The 25,145-nt window shown below is 41.8% G+C and overlaps 1 protein-coding gene across 4 annotated transcripts in view; it reads right to left on the bottom strand.

Moving 5' to 3' along the window:
• Positions 1 to 25,145, bottom strand: part of grid1a (glutamate receptor, ionotropic, delta 1a) — a 290,739-nt gene that overhangs the window by 39,218 nt on the left and 226,376 nt on the right. For all 4 annotated transcript variants that reach the window (XM_079854065.1, XM_079854068.1, XM_079854067.1 and 1 more), the window contains exons 5-6: positions 18,679 to 18,732; positions 12,624 to 12,797 (exon numbers count right to left, since the gene is read on the bottom strand). In XM_079854065.1, the coding sequence (XP_079710191.1) occupies positions 12,624 to 12,797; positions 18,679 to 18,732 (228 nt within the window). The remainder of the gene's footprint in view (positions 1 to 12,623; positions 12,798 to 18,678; positions 18,733 to 25,145) is intronic.

The raw sequence follows: 25,145 nt of genomic DNA, 5'->3' as shown, positions 1-25,145 counted from the left end.
CTGAGCTAAGTCAAAGGACTCAAAGGACTCATTCCTATGGTGAACACCCGCAGCGATCATAGACTGGAGCTACTCAAGAATGGAGGCCTCAACAGGATGACTCTAAGAGAGGAAGCCTAACTACGTTCATATCCAAGCCAGGGTCCAAGGAGGCTCCCAGAGAGCCTAACGACCTAGGATACTATTTTATCGCCTAGCCAAGCTCTAGGGCATGTGCTTCTCACGTTTCCACGGCAGATCTAAACTCTCCACGGCGCGAGACATAACGTCCAACAGCTTGCATACGCGGGGCAGACGGACTGAGAGCGCTCAGAAACATTGTCGTCCTCATCAGCCTCCTCCTGCTCAACTGAGAAAACGCTGACACGGATGAACACACATTCTAAAACTCGCAGTGCTGGTGCTGGCCATAATAAACTTGCCTGTTCAGATCACACGTTCAAACAAACAGTCTCCTGAAGACAATAAGAGGATGACGTTTGGCACAGGTGCACTCTCTGTCTCACCTGTAGGCTGCTGCCTGCCAATGTCAAGTTCATTGTCATGTTTAGATTCCCACTTAAGACACCGGTCACGCCGAAGGCATTCCCCCATAGTGACCCCTAGGGGACATAGCGTGAGTTCCCTTTTGAAAGGGAAATACAATTTCCCATTTCAAATTTTGTTTTGTGAATCTGGCTAAAACTGACTTTTTTTTAATGTACACACACAATAATGTTAATTTGTGTAGAATATTGTGTAAATACAAAGTAGTTAAAATTTAAAATAAAGTAGAGTCTCTTATGGTTGTTATATTCTCTAAGTGTTATAATTTGCCTAGGCAGAGGCTAAACAGATATACATGTAATGGTACGGAAAAATTGTTTAGTTTTACAACAGATGCAATGAAGTCATATGCCAGTAAACCAAAATCAAAGTGATTGCATTTCAAATACATTTTTTGCACTTAATTCAGTCAAGCATAACTGTATACACACATATAGCTGCAGGCGTACAGCTGTGACTGTGTTTAATTTCAGTTTACTACACAGTCAACTTGCCACGAATGGTTTACTAAAATCTTAAGTGCCATATGTGGTATAAAGTAATGGAGAGTGATCCTTATTTGCTCTGCTGAAGTTGGCAACCCTGTCCACAACCCTACTCATGTTCATGTTCGTATGGGTTTGCAATCAAGGCACAATCTGTTTCCTCATGTAAGAGTTACGTGAATGCAGAAACTGCTAATGTTCCCGTGACATAAAGTCACATGCTTTTGATCGCTGATGCTCTTCATCCGTGCCCTAAGAAGTGTTGAAGAGACTTCAGAACGCCCTGCCAGGTGTCCGATTAGTCAGACATATCCTTGACATGGATTTAAGGCTTCGAAAGCCCTGCGAAACTGTGGAATTATGAGTCAAGGCCCACAAGTGAGACAAAACATGTTATCTGTTTTAACAGCTTACTACTGATGTAGAGTGAAGACTCACACTGTTACTAAGAAACAAATAACATGAATCGGTGACTTAACTTCTCTGTGTGCTTCTGTGTGCAAGCAAGCAAGCAAGCCGGCATGATTCCTAACAATGTTGAATGACTTGTTTTAAAACCAGCATGTTTCTCACTGAGAATTGATGATACCACAATGCATCCAATGCAATGAAAAGTGACTATCAAAGAGGTCTATAAGACAGCTATCTGTTAGCATTCACATTCATATCAATGTCAGTTGCTCAGATGGTGCTGACACAAGAAAGTACATGATTTTAAATGTAGGTGCAGGAAAATGATGTAAAATTAAAATTTTCATTTTTATTTTATTTTTCATTAAATACACAACCATTAAAGATACTTTTTTTTGTTTTTGAAATGTTGTTTTTGAGTGTTTTACACTCACCAAGTCTGCATTTCTTTGTTTAAAAATAACGTAAAAACAATAATATTGTGAAATCTTATTAGAATTTGAAGTAATGGGTTTCTATTTTAATATATATATATAAAAAAATCCAATTCATTAGCTACTATAGGTAAAACTAGAAGAACAACACAGTGCAGTAAACGGTAAAACTACTTGCGCTACAAACCAGTGTTTATAATTATGACAACATATTAAAGGGGTCCTATTATGCCCTTTTAAGTGTTGATTTTGTTTCTGGGGTGTACTAGAATAAATGACCATGCTTGATTGTTCAAAAACTAATTATATTTCAAATATTTTACATTATTGCAGCATCTCTCTTCCCGTGCTGCGTTCCAGTCCAAAATTGTCATGCCCTTCACTCGCTAACTTCCCTCCGTCTCGTTCACTCGGATGTACGTCATTGCTTACGTAGCACGAGTGCCCACTACTGGCGGAAACTGCAATGGGCTGAACTGGAACGTCCTAAGCACTTGATCACTTGGAATCAGCTATGGAGTTGATTTATTATTTACATTTTTTTTCCTTTAAGAATTTGTTTAATGCAGCATAGAAATGTTTATGTGTGTTTGGGTTGTTTTAAATAAAATAAAAAATATAATTAAAATATCATAGAGTTGTCTGTTGTGGTGGTGATTAGACAATCTTTGGCGACGTCACAATCGTACTGCATTGTGGGACATATAGGTGCCTGAAGTGTACATTTGAAGTAGACTCGCTCCCTCGGTCAAAATCGAGGGAACGAGGGTCTGTCCATATAAACTTCCCTCATCCACTTCATGAAGTGGAACGCACTTCAAAATGGCGGCAGGCATTCCCCCGAGGGGAAGTGCTTAGGGAAGTTCGCAAGTGCGTGTCTAAAAGTGGACTGGAACGCAGCACCGGTGTCTCAAATGCTCTGTTTAGTTCCTGTTTCGATTAAGCCCCTCCTCCGAAACATGAAAAGTGCTCTGATTGGTTACCTGGCCCAGTGTGTTGTGATTGGCGAACTGCTTAGAAAATGTTCTGGAAATGTCACGCCCCTTACCATAACCACGACTTTCATCTGCTAAGGTGTAAAAATTTACAATAGCATTGATTTTGCCATACCAGTTCGAGACACTGAGAATGCTTACGAACAAGAGGATCATGCAGAACCTTTGCAAGCATGGAATTTACAGGACATTTCAGAGTGGTAAGATCCTAAGGATTGGTGAACAGTCCTACAAAAGCGAGAGCCTACAAAAGCGAGACCTCCGTAGCTAAACACTACATCAATACTGTAATGTTAGCTAGCAGGCTAGTGAAGCCAAACACTTTGCTCTTTGTTTACATAGTAGCAACAACATCAATTATTGTAACTGTATAATAAGGCATACGCTCTAAATTGAGAATTAATTATACCTTTGATACAAATCATTGTTTGATTTGCAAACATAGACGTTCGCGGAAGGCTTTAAGACCCAGCAGAATCCAATGCCAGCTGGTCGCTCCCGCTTCACAGCGAGCGGGAGTCGCGCTAACAGCAAATCCCTTCCACTGTCCGCGTTTTGATTTTGGCAAATCAGTTTGTGCGAATGCAAACATGATTATTGCTCATGAGTCCAACATTCAACCACGCAAGAAAACACGTAATCTCCCTGAGGGAAGACATGATCAGTGAGTTGTCTTTCACTGTTGTAAGTTAATGTTGTTAAATTGAGAAAAACATTTTACATTTAAGTACCTTGTAGCGTATTCTTGGACCTCATTATTGAAACACAAAATAACCAAGTCTCAAGCACCAAAAGCAGCCCATAATAATCCAAGTTCTCTTTAATTGAGAAATAGGCCTATGCATTTTCATTTATTCATACATGGTTGCAACAACATTTTCAAATTTTAAGTGTCATTGTTTAAAAACAAAAAATGCTTTATTGGTCGAAGTTTCAAAGACATTCAGTTCCCTATCGTCCGGTCACTACGACGTACGTCGTGGTGAACGACGAATAGGAATCTCGCTAGAGAGGCCAATCTACTTCGAGTGAAACTAAACGAGCCAATGCATATTGGCGTGCAATCATTTGCATCAGCTGTGCAGCCTCGCAGCGCGGGTATTTAACGAGCAGCTGGTGCGATTGCACTTCAGCTTTTTGCTTCGGAGCCGAGCGTTTCGATGCTGTTTAATCTACTGAGTGATCAAACAACGAGCAAGCTCTTCAAGATGATCTCTCGTGTCTGGTGCGGGCGATACAGCGCAGCAGCGGGGTCGACTTTCTTTTTCTCTCTCTTTTTGTTTTTGTGTTTCTGACTGAGCAAAACAAAAAAGCTGTTTTCACAGCTGGTAACGGTGCGCCAAGAGCGCTGAATAGCCGTTCTTATGGCTGGTAAGACCGCCGTGAAGAGAGACAGCGCACGTCAGGTTGCATATTCCTGTCTGTGTCCGCTGCGACCGTTCCCCTGCGTGCTTCAGTACCTAGGAGAGTATTTCCCTGAAAGAGCTTACATGGGTGTGAGTGGCGTCTTTCTAAAGATGACATTCCACCCGTGTGTTTCTGGTTGCGGTCGTTTCCTGTCCTCACTGACGGCCACGATCACTGTCTCGCATGCCTGGGAAACATGTGAGACTGTGTTCGTGGGTGGTTCATGTTCTCGCACGGGAACATGACCACGTCGGCACGCCGGTCAACTCTTCTTTCTCCGGAAAGTTGAGTCCCCTCTGTTGTTGGCCAGCCGCTGCTGTGTGTAAAAGCACAGCTGCAGGTCTGCTCGACACTCTGGGGGACCATGAGCGAGAGCGTTCGCGGGGAAAACCCGACGGATCTCTCGCTCCTCAGCGTGTCGTGTGCCGTCGAGCTGCCGGGCTGCAGCGCGGGTTGTCACGGCAACCCAGCGCTCGCTCGGCGCTCTAGGTGCGCGGTCTCCTTGTCTATTCTCTGTTGTAGCGCCCTCCCTGGTGGCCACCAGGAGAGGTCTACTTCAGTAAAATGGCTTGGGTGATCTGAGAGCTGAGGGCTTCTCCTTCGGGGAACCAACCCCCTAGGGCCCCTCCCTCTCTAGCGCATCACAAGCTGTGCAGCTTCTGGATGAGATTGCTGGTCCTTCAAAATTGGAGGAACCTAGCGTTTCATTCAGGGCTCCAGCTGAGGGCAGATGTCGATTGCTGCATCGGAGAGAGGGCCTGTTTGTTCTGGAAATGAGGGTATGCTGAGTTCCCACTGTAATAGTGTGTGTGCTTATGCTGAATCAGATTCAGAACTGACAGCCATGCTTTCCCGGGTCTTTCTCGGATGTGCATTGAAAACTTAGGAGTATGGAGCTATATTGGTGCCAAAATATGGAACGCCAAAAGTGCCAAATTCTGTTAAGTTTTCACCTCTCTCGCTACCCTCGTTGGTGGGGTGGCTGTGCCTCTGGCGAGCCACCTCTGCCCTGCATGCGAGGCCAAGGCACTCTTATTGCACGAGGGTAGTTCTGAGCCGGAGTTGAGCTGCACTTGTCGACTGACCGTGTTCAAGTCACAGCGCAGGCCCTCGGCCAGACGATGTCCACCTTGGTGGTCCAGAAGTGCCCCTGGCTGTCCTTGCAGAGGTGCGAGACGTCGTCAAAGTACGCTTTCTCGATGCTCCCATCTCACAAGGTGGCCTTTTCGGCGACACTGTTGAGAATTGGCCCAGCAGTTCTCCGCAGTCAGCAGCAGACTGAAGTGCTTCCCCGACGTACCACCAGAGTGCCTCGTGGGCTGCCCCTCAGTCTACTTGTCGCCAAGGGTGTCATCCCCTGCAAAAAATAAAAATAAAAATAAAAACACTCCGACACAGCCTGCTCTACTGTGTCCGCTGCAGGAGGATGACACCGCCCGTCTCAGCCACTGTTTAAGTGGTCGGTGAAACAATCACCCCTGAGATGGGTGACCCGGAGATGGGTGGAGCTGCTCTTTTCCGGTGGAGGGCCGGGGAACGAATCTTTTTGAGTGTTCCACCACTGGAGTCACAGTGGTACCCAAATTCTCAAAAAAAAAAAAAAAAAAAGAGAGCAGTTCTTCTATCCCTGGGTCTGAAGAGGGCCAGGAGAGCAGTGGGAGGACAGAATCCTCACCACTCTCATCCGCCTCTTCTATCGCCAGCAGGCAACAGTGTGCGGTTCGAGAATGCAACCAAGCCACCTCCTGCCTCGTGGAATCAGGTAAGTGTTGCACAGCACACTCAGACTCCGCTACGGGCCGCCTCCCAGAGAGAGCCTTCCGAGCCGAGCCCCTGTCTTCCACCTCGCTGCCCCACTCCGGGTAAGCCTATGGTCCCTTTGGTCCCGCTTGTACGGTCTCTGCGAGCCTGGCTAGCGCTCCCCAGTCCGTCTTGCTGGCTTATTCGGACCATCAGGCTCGGCTATGCGATTCAGTTCGCCCGGCGTCCCCCAAGTTTCGGGCCATCCACTCCACTACAGTGAGAGCAGCCGATGCCCATGTCTTGCGCGTGGAGATCGCAGTCCTACTGGCGAAGGACGCGATAGAGCCGGTCCCTCCAGCCGATATGAGGTCAGGGCACTACAGTCCCTACTTCATTGTACCCAAGATAGGTGGTGGGTTACGACCGATCTTGGATCAGTGAGTTTTGAATTGGAGCCTTCACAAGCTACCGTTCAAAATGCTCACGCAGAAACGCATTTTCGAATGCATCCGTCCCCGAGATTGGTTTGCAGCGATCGACCTGATGGACACGTACTTTCATGTCTCGATTCTTCCTCGACACAGGCCGTTTCTGCACCTTGCGTTCGAGGGTCGAGCATATCAGTACAAGGTCCTGCCCTTCGGCCTGTCCCTGTCTACCCGTGTCTTCACGAAAGTCACAGAGGGGGCCCTTGTTCCCATGAGAGAACAGGGCGTTCGCATCCTCAACTATCTTGATGACTGGCTCATACTAGCACACTCTCGAGATCAGTTATGCGAACACAGGGACCTCGTGCTCAGGCACCTCAGCCAGCTGGGCCTTCAGGTCGACTGGGAAAAGAGCAAACTCGCCCCCGTGCAGAGGTTCTCTTTTCTCGGTATGGAGTTGGATTCGGTCGTTCAGACAGCGCGCCTCACAGAGCAGCGCACTCGGTCGGTGTTGAACTGCTTGAACACGTTCTAAGGCAGGACAGCGGTCCCACTGAAATAATTTCAGAGGCTCCTGGGGCATATGGCAGCGGCAGCAGCGGTAACTCCGCTCGGCCTGCTCCATATGAGACCGCTTCAGCACTGGCTTCACGGCCGAGTCCCGAGATGGGCGTGGCATCACGGCACTCACCGGGTGGCAATCACTCCGGAGTGCCGCCAGACCTTCAGTCCGTGGTCAGACCCCTCGTTCCTTCGGGCAGGAGTCCCCTTGGAACAGGTGTCCAGGCATGCTGTGGTTTTCACAGATGCCTCTGCCACGGGCTGGGGTGCCACGTACAACGGGCATGCAGTGTCAGGGGTGTGGACGGGCCCCCAACTGCATTGGCACATCAACTGCCTCGAGTTGCTAGCAGTACGTCTCGCTCTGAGCCGCCTGAAAAGGCCGCTACAGGGCAGAGACGTGCTGGTCCGTACGGACAACACTGTGACCGTTGCGTACATCAACCGTCAAGGTGGTCTACGCTCCCGTCGCATGTCGCAACTCGCCCGCCATCTCCTCCTTTGGAGTCAGAAGCATCTGAGGTCGCTTCGAGCCATGTATGTCCCCGGTGTGCTCAACCGTGTGGCCGACGAGCTATCACGAGCTGTGCTCCCGGGAGAATGGCGACTCCACCCCCAGGCGGTTCAGCTGATCTGGAGAGAGTTCGGAGAGGCTCAGGTAGACCTGTTTGCCTCCTCAGAGACCTCCCACTGCCGGTTGTTTTACTCCCTGACCGAGGGAACACTCGGCACGGATGCACTGGCACACAGCTGGCCCCGGGGCCTCCGCAAATATGCATTTCCCCCAGTGAGCCTACTTGCACAGACCCTGTGCAAAGTCAGGGAGGACGAGGAGCAAGTCCTTCTGGTGGCTCCCTATTGGCCCACCCGGACTTGGTTCCCAGAACTTATGCTCCTCGTGACAGTCCCTCCCTGGCCCTTTCCTCTGAGGAAGGATCTTCTGACTCAGAGACGGGGCACCCTTTGGCACCCGCGTCCGGACCTCTGGAAACTCCATGTCTGGTCCCTGACGGGACGCGGAGGTTCTAGGTGACTTACCCCCAGAGGTACTTAACACCATCACTTCTGCGCTAGCGCCGTCTACGAGACGTGCGTACGCCTTGAAGTGGAACCTGTTCGTCGAGTGGTGTTCCTCCCGCAGAGAGGACCCCCGAAGATGTTCGATAGGGTCAGTGCTTTCCTTCTTGCAGCAAGGGTTGGAGCGAAGGCTGTCTCCCTCCACCCTTAAAGTACATGCTGCTGCTATTTCAGCATATCATGACCACATAGATGGCAAAACAGTTGGGAAGCACGACCTGGTCGTCAGGTTCCTTAGGGGGGCGAGACGATTAAATCCTCCTCGTCCCCCCTCCATACCCTCTTGGGACCTTTCCCTGGTGCTCCGAGCACTTCAGGATGCTCCCTTTGAGCCTTTGCAGTCAGCAGACTTAAAGCTTCTCTCCTTGAAGACTTTGCTGCTGATTGCACTGGCCTCGATCAAGAGGGTAGGGGACCTGCAAGCTTTTTCGGTCGACGAATCGTGCCTAGAGTTCGGGCCGGGTGACAACCATGTTGTACTGAGACCCCGGCCTGGCTATGTGCCCAAGGTTCCTACCACTCCCTTTAGAGATCAGGTAGTGAACCTGCAGGCGCTGCCCCTGGAGGAGGCAGACCCAGCCCTGGCTTTGCTCTGTCCCGTTCGCGCTCTGCGTATGTACGTGGACAGAACCCAAAGCGTCAGGACCTCAGACCAGCTCTTTGTCTGTTACGGAGGCCAGCAGAAGGGAAAGGCTGTCTCCAAGCAGAGGATGGCCCACTGGATAGTGGATGCCATCGCCTTGGCTTACGAAGCTCAAGGCGTGCCCTGCCCGCTCAGGTTGCATGCACACTCCACGAGAGGCGTTGCATCCTCCTGGACGCTGGCACGTGGCTCCTCGCTAACAGATATCTGTAGAGCTGCGGGCTGGGCGACACCTAACACGTTCGCTAGATACTATAGCCTACGTGTAGAGCCCGTGTCCTCCCGTGTTCTCACCCTAAATGAGTAGAAACACTGAGAGTACCGGCTCTGTCGGCTTGCTGCACCCTACTGTGCACCCTTATTGCTCCAGAGTCAAAACCTGTCGAGTCCTCCAAACACCCTCGGCCCGGACGTGGCGGAGCGTCCGGTGCCAGGCCTTTACCCGCTGAATCCTTGAGAACCGGGTCTAGGCTGGGTCCCATATGTGTGACCCTACAGGGATCCCATATGTGTATATCTTCCACGGCTGCTCCTAAACGGAAGCCCGTGTCTTTCCCTTGGGCTAAGTCACCCATTATTCATATGCAGTACAACCCTTGGGTTAGTCCATATGTGTTTTCCCACATAACTCTTCTTAAGAATGTGGTTCCCGCAGCGTTCCCCTCCCTCAGTTCGGGCACGCTTCCCAGTGTTATCCAATATATCACTGTATGGGTTATCACGGAACAACAGTGTGGATACTCTTGGTGTAAGCCCTCTCCTATCGTCCTTCCAGGCAAGAAGGTGTAGAGGCTTGCTCAGGGCGCTGGATGGGGTGCAGCAGCTGTGGCACTTTAGTAGGGATTCCTATTCGTCGTTCACCACGACGTACGTCGTAGTGACCGGACGATAGGGAACGTCTCGGTTACATATGGTAACCCTCGTTCCCTGAGGGAGGGAACGGAGACGTACGTCCCGTCGCCACATCTGCAGCGACCCGCCGGGGCAGCCAGCTCACCGGCTCGGCTCCTCAGCAAAAAACTGAAGTGCAATCGCACCAGCTGCTCGTTAAATACCCGCGCTGCGAGGCTGCACAGCTGATGCAAATGATTGCACGCCAATATGCATTGGCTCGTTTAGTTTCACTCGAAGTAGATTGGCCTCTCTAGCGAGATTCCTATTCGTCGTTCACCACGACGTACGTCTCCGTTCCCTCCCTCAGGGAACGAGGGTTACCATATGTAACCGAGACGTTATCATGCTTTTAAATTTTATGCCATCTATGGCATCTTTCTGACAAAAAAAACCAAAACATCGTTTTGAATAGAGGTTGATGATTTGTAATATCTGTTGTTGTTCAACAATTTGAACATGGAGCCACATTATATCTATGAAATTGAACCATATAGTTTGAACCATTGAACCATAAGGTTTTATACAGATGCTTACCTGCAGACACTGAAACAACATACACTGTGTGGTGCAGTACACATATTTTGAGTGTCCCTTATTCTGTTCCTTATAAAGAACCACGATTGTCCCTTATTTTCCTTTCCAGAAGTTGGCAACCCATAGTAGCCGGCAATTATATTCTCTTAGGTTCTGGAAGCTACTCTCCATAAAATATGCAGCACACAGATCGTGTGAACGTTGGGGTTATAATGTTCAGGAACAGTGTTAAAACTAAATTTTAACCACTGTTTTCTAAGTTCGTCCACTTTAGGAAAACCAAACAAAGGGGTTTTGAAACCGGGGTGGAAAAAACTGTGTCTCTTCGACACGCTACTAAAGCAGGTCTTCTTCTTCGTCTTCTCTAGTGCAGCTCAACCAGGTCTCACCTCCTTTTTTTGCATATTTTGTGGGCGGGGATTATTTAAATAAGTGACATTGTGACTTCACAAGATCCGGAAGAAGTGCATTCTAGTCCCAATGAGCCGTTTGTTGTAGTTCTTGAAAAGTGTTTTCTGTTGAAGAGCAGATATCTACCTTTGGAGTGGACTTTGAGCTTTGTAACCTTGCATATCTTTTTTATACTCAAACAGCAACATTACACACTATCTAAAGTTGAAAAAGTGAAAAAGCATAATAGGACTTCTTTAAAATACAATGGTAAGAAATACAAGTTTGCAATATCAAGCAGCATAACAAGCTGTTTTGTACGGCTAAAAATAACTAGAAGCAGATGACACCAGAAGCCAGACATAAATATACAAATTACCTTGTCTTATCTTACGTTAAAAAATAAGGTGGAAATGCGACATATTCAGAAGTGGAAATTGCAGAAGGAAAGCTAGTTTGGAGAAGCCCGGGGAATTGTGTAACCACAGAACAAGAACATGCTACATTTATGTGTATAAGCTTATTTGAGGCATTTGAGTTGAAACAAGATTTATTTTCCTTAAATTGTTTTTACCAGTTTGAATTGGAATGGCATCCCCAACTCTAAATTTAATCCCCACACTCCATCTTGCATGTTTATAACATTTCTTAGTGCTGTATTTACTTGTAGAAATCATTAGGGTTTTGTCCTAATATCTTGTCACCTTTGCTGCCTATTGTCAACTCCTTCTCCAACCATCTATGCACTGCCAATGCAAAAAACCCAACCATCCATAACAAAACAAAGGACACTATATGATCGAATGCAGCCAGTCAATGTGTTAAACGTCTAGATGTAAACATTTTGAGAATGTAACAATTTCAAGGACTCCAGCTTTAAATCTGAATGAATGAAGTTCAAATTAAGACATCAATTAGATGGATAAAAGCATGGCACCCACAGAGCTTTTATTCAGCGTTGCGTGAACTGTCAGCATGGCGCATGGAGACCCGTGGCCCGAGGGAATCACAATGCTGACTGCAACCTCTCGAGTTAATTAAAACAGCCATTCTGCCACAGCAAAGGTTCAATCTCTTACTCTTTTCAACCTCCACTGTATCGTTAGCATCAATCGAGGGGCGAGAGGCATCCCAGCGGCTCCTAACATCTCGCATATCTCCTCCTCTTTTCTGTAAAGGACTTATTTGTCCTTTTGTGGTGCTGCTTCGGCATTAGCTGGTATGTAACCCTCTTTCTTCATGAATTATTGAGACACTGAGCCCCAGAGAACAGACACATGGATTTGCCATCTGCTCTAAAAGAGGGAAAATGGATTCTAAGACCCAAACAATGTTTTCATACTGTTTCAGCCAGAAACAGATACAGTGTTTTAATGTTGCGTAAATGGGAGGGGAATGTTTTCACAATTACAGCGTACCGTCTGTGACTTAACAAGATAATATTTGTTAACGGGTAAAATCATCAGGTCACAGGCGGCTAATCTGGATCAGTCATGCATAACCTTGTTTTGAATTAAGATTCTAGATAAATTAAAGGATACAACTAAGAAAACAAACATGACAGTTACTGCAGTCATTATGCAGCATTACAGATACTTCTAAACTGCAAATGCAAAGCTGTAATGAAAAGACAATTATAGATAAATTCAGACTTGAGCTACTGGAGTAAATCAATGCACTGAACTCCTTTTCTGCAAGAAAGCAGCTGCCAAGTATCTTAAATGCACTATGAATACAATATAACCTTTTGGAAAAGGCCACAGATTTGAAATTTCTTGTAAATCATGCTGCTTTCAGCAGCTCAATGAAAAAAAAGAAAGAAGCTGAGGATAGCCTTGGAGCCAGAACTTCTGGTCAACTCTTATAGAAAGAGACTGTCTGAAGAGGCCAGCTGTGGTATTTGTTTTGTTTTTATGTCCTGTTTAGGTTGCGGATTTATCTGAAATAGATTATACTACAAAAATATGCCATCTGTGGCTGAGACTACATTGAAGATGACCTAATTTGACCTTGACCTATAGACCTCTTTCTGATGAATAAATATGAATTCACTGCACTCTTGAAAAGATACGTACCTCTAGAGACTGCAGGTACCCTTCCTGTGGGTCGCAAAGCAACGAGGAGATCCGATGATTGTTCCTCATGCAGCGGATGTTGGAGTCTCTCCACAGGGGGAAGATCTGCCGGATCACTGTCATCCGGCCCAGAGCGCTGTGGACAAGCTCCATGATCTCTGTGTCACTAACCTCCTACACTCAGATAGAGAGAGACAGACACACACACAGTTTTACAATGGTGTAGTGTGAAGACAGGCATATTAAAATCTACTGGCAAAAAAAAAAAAAAAAAGAAGAAAAAGAAAAAGAAAAAAGCCACCAAACATACATATTAAACCCCTGGCTGCACTGAGGACTGTCCCAGCAAACAAAGAACATTGCTTTGGTCCAAAAGCATAAAGCATCCCTGCTGAAAAAAGAAGTTTAAACCAAGCTGGTTTTTAGCTGACCTACAAGTGCCTAAAAACTTAGACTGCTTTATTTTTTTCCATAACACTTTATTTTGATGGTCCCTTTAAATATATATCAGAAAGCAATACATAAAATATCAGTTTCATTTCAGAAATATATGTCTGCTGAAATAAGGGATGAAAATACAGCCAAAGTAAAGAACAAGGACATGCTGAAATAAATGCTTGACAATTTTTTGATCTCTTGCTGGTCAGAGTAGCAGAACTGGGTTTCTGTCAGAACCACTATTGTCAAATACGATTGACGATTAGCAGTTAGGATTGGCGGCATGGTTCTGTTCTGGGCAAGAACTCCCTGCGCATCCATGCAGCCTAGCATTGATAAGTGCAGGGAGAGCAGCAATAACCCCCCTTAGGGTAAACAGAACAGAACCAACATGAATGTATTGCAGATATCATTAATTCAAGATTTTAAAGTACAAAATAATTTGAGAATTTATTCTGATTCAAGGGGAATCAGAATGCCAAATACTGAGTGCACGAGAGGAGGAGCTGGGGATGGAGGAGGGTAATTATCTCCTGAGAAACACGATAGCTGCTGATAATACTGAAGGAGCTTATATATGTATACGGTGATAGGTGTCGTATTCCTATAAGTAGACGTGGATCAACTGAGTGTCAGCTGATGTGAGCTTGACTAACGTGACCTGCCAGAACTGACGCTACGCTTAATATTCAACTCACATTTTTTTGTACTTTTCACGATACATATCATTTCATAATGTATTTACATCAAAACATATCAATCAAAAGTCAGAAGTGCCTCTGACTTATCAAGAAACAAAAGGGAGAAAATAAATACCTTAAAACTTATAGTTTAGTTGATATAGTCAATTCATAAAATCACACTGGAATAGCTAAAGCCTCAGGGAGTTAAGAATTAATCCTATTCTCTTAACTATTTTCAGGAATATAAAGTACAACATATGAAGGAAAAATAATTACAGGTATGACGGATTGGCCCCTCTGAGAATACGCTAAGTCAAAACACTTCTAAAGATCTGCAATACACTATATGCTACAAACTGAAACTGAGCTATTTCTTGAATATCAGCTATACCTGAGGTACAATAAATGTTCTCCAGTTTTAAAGTCTATAAATTAGTGAAAGATCTGAAGTTTTCTCCGCAACGTTCTCACGGCCTTGCATATCTGATGTCACACCAAGGCAGAAAAAATAAATAGCTGAATTTCATAAATATATGTATGCAGAAGGCAGAAGCAAAATGTCTTAGGAAAGCTATTTGATTGTATTTTAGTGATTAAGAAATAATTGCAGTGTTCGAGTCAACCGCTACAAAGTTATTGTTTCAATTGAGTTAGAATCGGTGAATGCAATTTACAGGTTTCACAGAAACAAAATGATCAGTTGCTGTTGGAATACTTTGATGATTGCTGTGCAATGTAAATGCAGAGACGCGAAAAAAAATCTTTTTTTTTTTTTTTTTTTTTTTTTAAGAATATAGGCTTGAAATAATGGATATTTTAAAATCTAAAAAAATGGTCAATTTGCTTTCATATTATTATAGGACGATATTATATACAGTAGAATCAAACTGTTCTGCATGACTTTTTTGAGAGAGGTTTTGTTCAGCAAGAAAAAATGAGAGGGAACATTGATTCTCTGTGTTGAATTTAAGCACATTTCTTCTCTCGAGACCCACCATGTGTGTTAGGCTGTGGCTGTGTGACAGTCTTTGGCTATCTAGGGCTAGAAAGCGATCTGTTATGTTATCGATCTGTTATGATCTGTTATGTTATCTGTTATGATGTTCAATGTGGTTCTCATCCTATTTACATGGAAGAACCTTTGCTGTGGAACTAGGGACCACTAACTCATCCTCTCATCCTGTCTTATCAGGTCAGGGGTTCCTCAAGGTTAATGTCTTGGCCCTGTCTGGTTTTCCTTAAATATGCTCTGTTAATCTGTCAAAAACACAATGTGGTGCTTCACTATTACGCAGATGACACCCAGCTGTATCTACCTCTGAAATGTGATGATGACTCAAACTTACATATCTGATTGATTGCCTGGATGAAATAAAGGTGTGGATGGCAACTAGTTTTCTGCAGTCTAAATCTGAAGTGGTGATCTTTGGTCCATTGAAGCTAGCCAAAAAGCTTGCACTTCACCTTGGCCCTTTAGCCACCAATGTCAACACTCAAGCAAGGAACCTTGGGGTGATTTTTGACTCGGAGCTGAAATTTGATAAACAAATCAATGGCGTGGTTAAATGTAGTTAAATGTAGAACTTCTTGACTTTTAAAGATATGGAGACTGTGATTCATGCTTTTATTTAATCCAGCCTGGATTATTGCAATTCTTTATATCTGGGACTGTCTTGCTTTCTCGGTTGCAGTTGGTGGAAAATGCTGCGGCCAGACTTCTGACTGGCACGGGGAAATGTTCTAGTATCTCTCCCGTGCTGGCTTCTCTGCACTGGCTTCCTGTTGATTTTAGAGTGCAATACAAGATTTTGTTACTGGTTTTTAAAGGTTTACATGGTATTGCTCTAGAGTATATTTCAAGTCTGTTACAACATCACTGTGCTGCTAGACCCCTACGATCATCGCAGAGTTTCCTCCTTAATGTTCCTAAATCACTGTTGAAAACTAAAGGAGATTGTGCTTAGTGGCAACGCCACTCCTGCATATTAGATCTTGTGACTCGTTTGAATGTTTTAAATCTTTGTTGAAAATGCATCTCTACTCTGTTGCTTACAATTGCCCTTAGGCGTTTGGAGTCTGAATAGTGATGTGTGCTGGGTGAATTGTCAATTGTGTATTTGTCTTTGGTAATTTTGAGAGTGTAAAGCACTTTATTTAGTCCTATGTATTTATTTTCCTTATGAGTATGTCTCTAACTTGTTCTCATTAAAAATTGTTGTATCGTTCAAAACATTGTTGTAAGTCTTGCTAAATAAAAGTATTCATTCAACCTTACTGACCCCATTTTTTTAACGGTAATGTGTCTTACATATTGAATATAGAATTGTGGTATGGCCACTGAATGGCACATGTCAAAAGATACAATTACAAAAAAATAAAACTCCTGCTTGCACAAAACTGTTCTGCACTACAGTAGATTTAAATAGTTCTCTAAATAAACAACAGGAGATATAAATTAGCCTGTGACTCACTGACCTTTAAGTGCAGTCTAACAGTTGGCTTTTGGACAAAAAATCGTACAGTAGCAGGAGAATACACAGAGATCATACGCACACATTAATCAAAACAGCCCGGCCCAAAATATAAATGATCTCTGATACAAGTCCCAGGTGAAGGTATTAATTATTCCTTTATTCGTGACAATAAAACTTTTTACTGATCAAGGTGACATCAGAAGAGTCAGGTCTTCTGATGTCACTGTCTGTAATTAAATCACCACAGATGTTTGAATCCCTGAACATGCAGCACGAAATATGTAATTTAATTAAACTTCAAGCGTTTGTGACAGTAAAAGAACGTTCTGACATCTAATAAAGGTCAGATCCCCTGAATATAGCTTAAGACACATCTGTGCCTGAGCTTGGCTTAATGAAACGATGTCACAATGACATCACAGGGAAAACAGAGTTAATATTTCCCCACTCAATATTTCATTTAAATTATTTCCAGTAAAAAAACAAATTATTTGGCATCATCTGTATGAAACTTGACTTTGTGTTTCAAACACTGATAAACCAAATCCAGGTTAAAATGAATGAACTTACACCAGATGATCCGCCATGAGTCATGACCTTGATGAACGACAACCGTAGAGGCTTCATTTGTGCTCATAGTTGTTGTGTTGACCTTCATTTCTGCTTTGTGTTGAGGCACAAGCAAATTACTTAAATTACTTCAATTCAGGATAAGAGACAAAACAGAAGCATCACAGCGATGTGACTCAGTGAACATCTAAACCTAGTTCAACCCTTAAGGTAATTAATCATGAATTGCTTTGTTTTATCATTTCTAGGTTTAATGTGACTTTGCTTTAATTTGTTTAATGAAACGATTGAAGATGCATATTTAAAAAAAAAAAAAAAAAAAAAAAACAGGTACAATAAAAGAGTGGTAAATGATTTACGTACATTTACATTTCCTTTCTAGTTACTATCTAAGTGTGCATACTGTACTGTAACTTGGTGGTAAAAGTATTACTGTTATCAGTGAGGTCTAGAATAATTAACATTGAGGTGCACTCATAGTGAGAAAATTAACTTTAAAAAAGAAATATAAATCTAAAAATAACAATATCTTGTGCATGCTTTCACAGATTGAAGTGGAGCGTGACACTGCCCCGTTAAGTGGGCAGCTCCTATGATTTAATGTCTCATAAAGTTTAGTCAGTCTGATTCAAGGACATATACTGTACAGAGAGACAGAGAGAGAGAGAGAGAGAGAGAGAGAGAGAGAGAGAGAGAGAGAGAGAGAGAGAGAGAGAGAGAGGAGAGAGAGAGGGAGAGAGAGAGAGAGATGCACTACATGGCCTGAAAAAGAATGTGGGAAAACCCCTGAATTACAGGCTATCTTATTTAAGCTATACATTTCACAAGCCATGTTCCTTGGTGACTTTTCTTCATAGGAAAGGTTCACCAAAAATTAAACATAATTTGGTCACTCTCATGTTGTTCCAAACCTGTATGTATGACGTAAGTGAATGCTGAGCACATGATTTTCAAAGCTATGAATTATGACTTTTGTACACCGAGGTATCATATGGGTTCAGAAGACTAGAAATATATCATCCTAGTCCTAATTTTACTATGCTTGTATGGTGCATTTTGTCCTTTTTTGTGCTTAACAGCTCTTAGCCCCCATCCACTTTCAATGTATAGAAGAGGGTGTTTGGGGCAACAACCCTAAAATACATCAACTGCCATGTTTTGAAATGTTTCGGAATGGGATCAAATACCCACATCCATGTTCTTCTGGAAAGAGATGACTCCTACTCCATGTGAATGCTTTTGAAATCACATTTTTGTTTGGTCAGTAGTGTAGAGGGATACAGAGAGATAGACAGAGTGCTTTTGGATAAGCTTGTAGTGTGCTGTAAAAAAAAAAACCCTCAAGTATGACTTTGTCATATTGTCAGATACTCCCAGAGAACCAAACTAAAAGCAAAGTTTTCTTTCTCTCTCTCTCACTCACTCTGTACAAAGACATTGTCTGATTCTTTTTCATTTTATTATGTAGAATGTTGATGTTGGTGTCAACACATCAAACAGAATCAGAGTTTTCATGCCATCCACTGCACTCCGCTCTTATTGGGCCAGACTCTTCGTGCTCAGCTCTTATTGGCTTATAGGGCCAGACTCTAATGAGGTCTTGCTTCCATCCAAGTCTCAGTCAACAGAGTGAGGGAGAGAGAGGAATAAGGAGAGCAAAACTGTGGCTCTGAGTTGTGCCAGTGCAATAATCCACTGTCAGCTTTGCTCTAGCATGGTGACAGCATATTACATACTGAATGAGAGATGTGCCATATATCAAACACTGGAAGCTGAAATTGGATATGACGACAGCAGACTGAATTTGGGCTGTTTTCTGAATCTGATTGCAAACAGCTTTGAGGTTGATGTCTCTTTTAAAAAATAGATATGAATGAGTTATGTTCTTACCTCATTGGCGTACACCCAGTGACTATCTTTGGATGCTAGATTTGTTTCCACTGCCTGCAGAAAACAAAAAGACAAAAGAATGCAAAAAAAAATTACTAAGATGGAAATAAACAGCTATCCTCTTGGTCTGCATACCAAAATTAGAAGCTCAAGCATGACGCAAAGAGAACCAAGGACACTCTTTAAAAAAAAATTACTTTCAAACATTCAAAGAAACATTGCTATATGTGCTTTATTTCAACTTTTCAGAACATATTCTGTGCACTTCTCATAAATTAGAATGCCTGCTTCCTGTAACAATCTAAAAAGCAAACTTTACTTTTAATGTTTTCAATCTATGGGAAAAAAGCTGTCAAAAGTTCAAATCTCACATATGTGCAGACATAATATTCATAATAATTAATTAATTAAAAATAAACTCAAAAGTAATTAGTGCATATTTTAAGTGTCTAATTAATGCAGTGTAAACCACACTGCACTTGATGAGGGTGTCTGTCAGTCACAATTTTTTGGCACAAAATGGGGTTGATGGAAACGATTTACATTACAAAGCCATAGAATGGCATCTTAACCTTAAAGGGTTAGTTCACCCAAAAATGAAAATTCAGTCATTAATTACTCACCCTCACGTCGTTCCAAAACTGTAAGACTCCTGTTCCTCTTCAGAATACAAATGAAGATCTTTTTGATGAAATCTGAGAGCTTTCTGTCCCTCCATTGACAATCTACGCAACTACCACTTTCAAGGCCCAGAAAGGTTGTAAAGACATCAGACTCCAGTGGTTTAACCTCAATTTTATGAAGAAACGCGAGTGCTTTGTTTGCGAAAAAATTACATAATTTACCACTTAATTTACAAAATATTAATCTCCAACGTGCGTTTTCGAGAGCAAAACGAGGCATGTGTGTTATGTTGACATGAGAGCAGACGTTGTTACATGAACACGCGTTGGAAATTAATATTTTGTAAATAAAAAATAAATGTAAAAAAAAAAAAAAAAAAGGATTTGTTTGCACAAAGCACTCACATCTCTTCATAAAATTAAGGTTAAACCACTACAGTTAGATTAATTACTTTAAAGATGTCTTTACTTTTCTGGGGCTTGAAAGTGGTAGTTGCGTAGCTGTCAATGGAGGGACAGAAAACTCTCAGATTACATCAAAAAGGTCTTCATTTCTGTTCTGAAGATAAACAAAAGTCTTATGGGTTTGGAACGACATCAAGGTGAGTAATTAATGACAGAGTTTTCATTTTTGAGTGAACTAACCTTTTAAAGGGATAGTTCACCCACAAATGACAATTTTGCCAGTATTTAACTGCCCTGCATGCATTTCTATCTGTGGAACACAAAATATAATATTTTTAAGAATGCTGCTAACTCATTCAAAAAGTTTAGTTTACCAATGACTTTCAATGTATGGATGAGAAAAAAAAAAAGAAAAGAAAGAAAGATCTCAGAATATTTTATTTTATGTTCCACAGAAAAAAAGAAAGTAGTACAGGTTTAGAACAAAATTAGGATGAGTAAATCATTTTAATTTTTTGAGAATTTTCAATTTTGGGGTGATCTATAACTTTATGTTACAGTGACAGTACATGGTACAGAATTCCAGATGGTACATAAATGCAGTCCTGTGGGTAGAAATGCAATGCAGTCACAACCTGTTAAAGAAATGGAATAGCGATTGTTGGATATCTTGGTGTAAATCTTGACAGTGGACACAGTGAAGATAGGAACACCTCCAGAGGGACAGTCTGGCTTTCATGTTTAGGGAATATATTGGACTAACTGCAGGCAGTAATGAGACGATAAGACCACATTGCAGGAGACTGATCAAAAATGTTCCTTATCAAACATCCTGACCGAGTTCAATATATGTGTATTCTACACAGAACAAGATAGTGGGAGTGTATTTCTATGTCAGACACAGACAGCAAAAAAAAAGTAATTTTCCTGCTCAAGCTACATTTCTAAGTGCACATCGGATGCTGGAAAATATTAAAAAACAGCTAGGGGCTGGAATGCCGCTTGCATGGACGCTTCAAAACAATGAAGAGTGTCTTGGGTTTTATTTAATTTATTTTTTCAACTTGAAAATATTGATCTGGATTCTTCTACTGAATTGCACAATAGATCAGATCAACAAGAGTATCCATGATTGCAATCATGTTCCAGGAAAAGTGAGTCTCCCTGGCTTATTCAACTGAAACTCTTGATTTCAGGAAGAAGATCCCTTTTGATCCCTTCTTTCTTCATCTCAACCTTCAAAGAACCGTTATGCCTTTTTTGTACTGTGACATCTTCTACAGCAATCACATAGAGAACATACAGTAGCACATGATCCAACTTTAATGGCAAATGAAATGAAAAAGTGAGGCAAACTAGGCTAGAAAAAACAGGTTTACACATGGTTCCACAGCAGCTTTTGAATAATACAATTGTGTTTTTTATGTACAGTAGCTTCATTAAGCAGCATGTTAACAAACAAAAATGAAATTAGAGACATCATCACTTAAGAAAAGACAATCAAAACTTAATAACTGCTAGTGTACCAGACTATTTTAATGTGTTAATATTAACAAATGATTCTATTATTTGACAGACAATTTACTCCTTCACTACAGCGAGAAGTGTTTTGAAGCTGTGCTGTAAACTGTTTGTTTCTTTGCTCTTGTTAGATTACATTACGGAAAGTGTAAAATGCATCCCACTCCATTAACAGTTAAAATTTTCTCAGATGGAATGCAGACAAACTTATTCAGCAAATCAGCTTGGTGTGTATATGATTTATAAAGGGAATTCATGTAATGTAAAAAGACACAAAAAAACAATACAGCTGTTATTTCTTTTATGTCATTTGCATTTCGTCAGCTATTAAAAATGTGTAGAATTGATCAATAACACTCTTCGTTAATATATATATATATATATATATATATATATATATATATATATATATATATATATATATATATATATATATATATATAATGAATATATATGTATTTATATGAATATATATGTTAATAAGGGCTTGTTAATATTAACAGTATTAATCTAGTCCAACATTATTACCGACCAACTCAACTAAACAGTCTCTCTTGGTCAATTTATGTTGTCAGCAAACTAAAATTAATAGGACTATGTAGCTTTTAAGAGGTCACAAGTTGTCACAAGAGTGATAAATCATGACCAATATATGGCAATATATTGTGAAATTGTTAGTTGAAAGCAGTTGTATTTCTTTCAGTTCTTGAGCACTGATTGCAGTGTCCCGGCTCCAGCTGTGGTGAACCTTGAATGAGACCAGCTGCAGTACTTTCTGAGCTGTGATCATTTCATCACACATGCATCACACATGAGTCCTCTTAAAAAAAAAAAAAAAAAAAAAAATTATATATATATATAAAAAAAAACAATTCATTAACAATTCATGTAGCTCAGCTAACAAAGTGTTGCCAAGGTCATGGGTTTGATTGCCAAAACTGCATCCATGCATCTTATAAATGCACAAATATTTAACAAAATATTAAATATTCTGTCATAACTGACAGGGTTTCCCTCTAATCTGTTGTCTGTAGACTTTTTGTACAGTTGTTTTCACTCATGTAGTATACAGGAACATATTTGACTCCAGCATTCCCAGCATGCTACTCTGTACCTGTTTGACTCAATAATATGAATCTGCTGCACAGGTGAGCGATCCTGGCACACCAGTGCCTTGAGGACTGAGCTGAGGTTTGAGCTGACCACATCAAAATGTGGATGTGTGTGTGTGAGTGAGAGAATAAAGATCTGTGGTAAAGGAAAAGTAAACATGTTCTTGGTGAGTGGAAGCATGTATATATATTGCTCTCAGATGGCAATAACAAAACATTTCAAAACACCTCCATAATTCAATTCTCTCTGGCAGAAGAAACATAAAGGAATAAATGCATCAGCTGAAGTGGATGTACACTTTGAAATGAAATCCAGTCTGCTATCTGCAGTGTTTCTCTCCTGATTCTCATCACATAACCTACCTGTTTCTTAAAGAACATTTTTTTCACCTTTGTTGTTCTTTGCTTTGGCTTTACTTTTATACAACTGCAGCTTGCAAGAAAGTGCACATATTATGTGCTGCTAAAAATCTGAACAAACTCTAAAAAGGACAAATATAAACCTAAACATGACAGTTGCACCGGCGTTGTTCTCCCTCAGCTGTTTCATAATTAAGTTGCTGAAGTTGAGAAATAAACAGCTTGTGAAAAAGACTAGGCTGTGCCCTTGAAAGATGCTCTGCTAAGATCATTTCTCACTTTTCAGACATACAAAAACAAGCACAGAATTAAATTGTCATGGGAAAACCTGTGGATTTCCAGAGAAGAAAATCTCATGGTAAATCCGAGGAGGAATATTTCTAATGAAAATTTGATGTCTAAACTCACATTCACTCAGGGTCAACAGCCTTACACAGGAGAAAGATGCTCCACTTGAGACATGCTTCATCTCAAAAGAAAGGTTTAGCTTGACCAATCCAGGGACGCAAAATGAGGATTTTTTTTCCCCATTATTTCTCAACCAGCAAAACCAGACAAAAACGTCTATGAGTTGAAACAAGAGTGCTAGGGACGTAACTTAGAATCATTTGGGATGATATATTGCTTCACATAGTGAGACTCTCAGTGATTGGACAATGGGGAGCTATACTGAGCTCTGATTGGCCCCTTCATTGGTTTATTGGAAAGAAATGCAACACATCTTCTTTATAGCTGTGAGAGCAAGGTGAATGCATTAACATCAGTTCCCCCGCAACTGCCCCATGACTCAAAAACATTTGTCTTCACAATAATGCCTGAAAAGATTGCACAACTGAAATCAAATCAATATTCGCTACTCACAAAAACACATTTGCCAATTTTCGGCCAGGAGGAATGCTTGCACCGGTCATGTTCACCTCAGAGATGCATGGTAAGAAACAAAGCAAAACACTATGGGTGTCAATATTCATTAGGTCTGTCAACAACACTTGAATAGGAGCCACTTGCTGTGTAGCCTGCTCACACATATCTCCCTGTGGGTTTGTTTATATATCTACTTGCATTTCATACGCATGACAGCATTCTGACAAAAACAAAGTTCACTGGCAAACCCCCAATAATCCTTGGAGACAAACACAGAGAAAGTGCAGCAAGGCTTTTCCATTACTGACAGACCAAGTAAATTGCTTTCCATACTAATAGCCACAGTTTCACTTTTAAATTAAACTAGGCAATAAACAAAACACGAAGATACTATAAATGTACACAATAGAATTAAAATAAGAACATTGTCTAATTTGCGTCTCTTTTTAATGACTACAGGGTGTTCCATTAAAGGCAAACATTTGAATAATGTTTGTTTTTGAAAGAAAATGTTTTTATTCCTCAGGGAAGGAAGATTCAATGAAAGTAGGAACCACATGCGGTTACTATGTGTCATGGCATGAAATATCACTGCCAGAGAAAACAAATAAACAGAAATCTGCAGAGAAATGATACGCCATTCATGCTGAACTGTCAAGAGCTGTTTAAGCAGGTGGAGGAGAGATGGGAGGACAGATAAGAGAGATGGAAACAACCCTGTTATGGGTGAAATGTGGAAATAGACGTAACAACGAAAGACTGCTAAATGGTTTTGATAAAGTGGATTGAACCGGGCGCAGTCTTAAAACACTAACTAGGTTATAAACAGTCCATCTGGGCATCTTTACCTTTGGGATCTACACTTATCTATAATTTTGTTCTGTACTATTTCAAGTCTGTCACACACTCTAACAGTGTGAATGATCTCTTCTGAACAGTCCTAAACATACACTCTCTCTCTCTCTCTCTCTGTCTTTCCCCCCTCTATGTCTACCCATCAATATGTGCAACAAACAATCAGCTGAAAGCCAACGAGAATTGATTCCCTGACACTTAGATTTGTGGGAGAGCAGGAAATCTTTGATAGTCCAGGATTGAGTTCAGACTCTTGAATCAAACACCTACTGATTGCTGTCAATCCACACCAGCATAAACAACAGCAAAACAGACAGGGATCCACTTTAAATGAGTCATCTATAAACTGTCGACCATTATGAAAAACAACAGGACAACTCATTTTGGAAATCAATTCTCCCCTAGGGATGTGCAAAACTACATATTGTAGCTGAACAATTGACTAGTAGAACACAAAAGATGATCATTTGAAGAATCTTTCCATTGGTTTTGTCCAAACAATGAATGTCAATGGCGTACAAACAGCACTGAACCTCACTGACTTTAATTATATGGATAAAATATATATATATATATATATATTATGTTCCACAGAAGAAAGAAAATAATATAGGTTTAGAACAAAATGGAGATGAGTAAATGGTGACAGAATGTCAGGGTAAACTTGAACTTGTATTTGCTGCCAAATACAACAAAATATGATGCTCTCCACAATAGAGACCCCCTT

This window comes from Squalius cephalus, assembly GCF_949319135.1.
Source record: "Squalius cephalus genome assembly, chromosome: 20".
Classification (NCBI taxonomy): domain Eukaryota; kingdom Metazoa; phylum Chordata; class Actinopteri; order Cypriniformes; family Leuciscidae; genus Squalius; species Squalius cephalus.
This window is presented reverse-complemented; position numbering and strand designations above follow the sequence as displayed.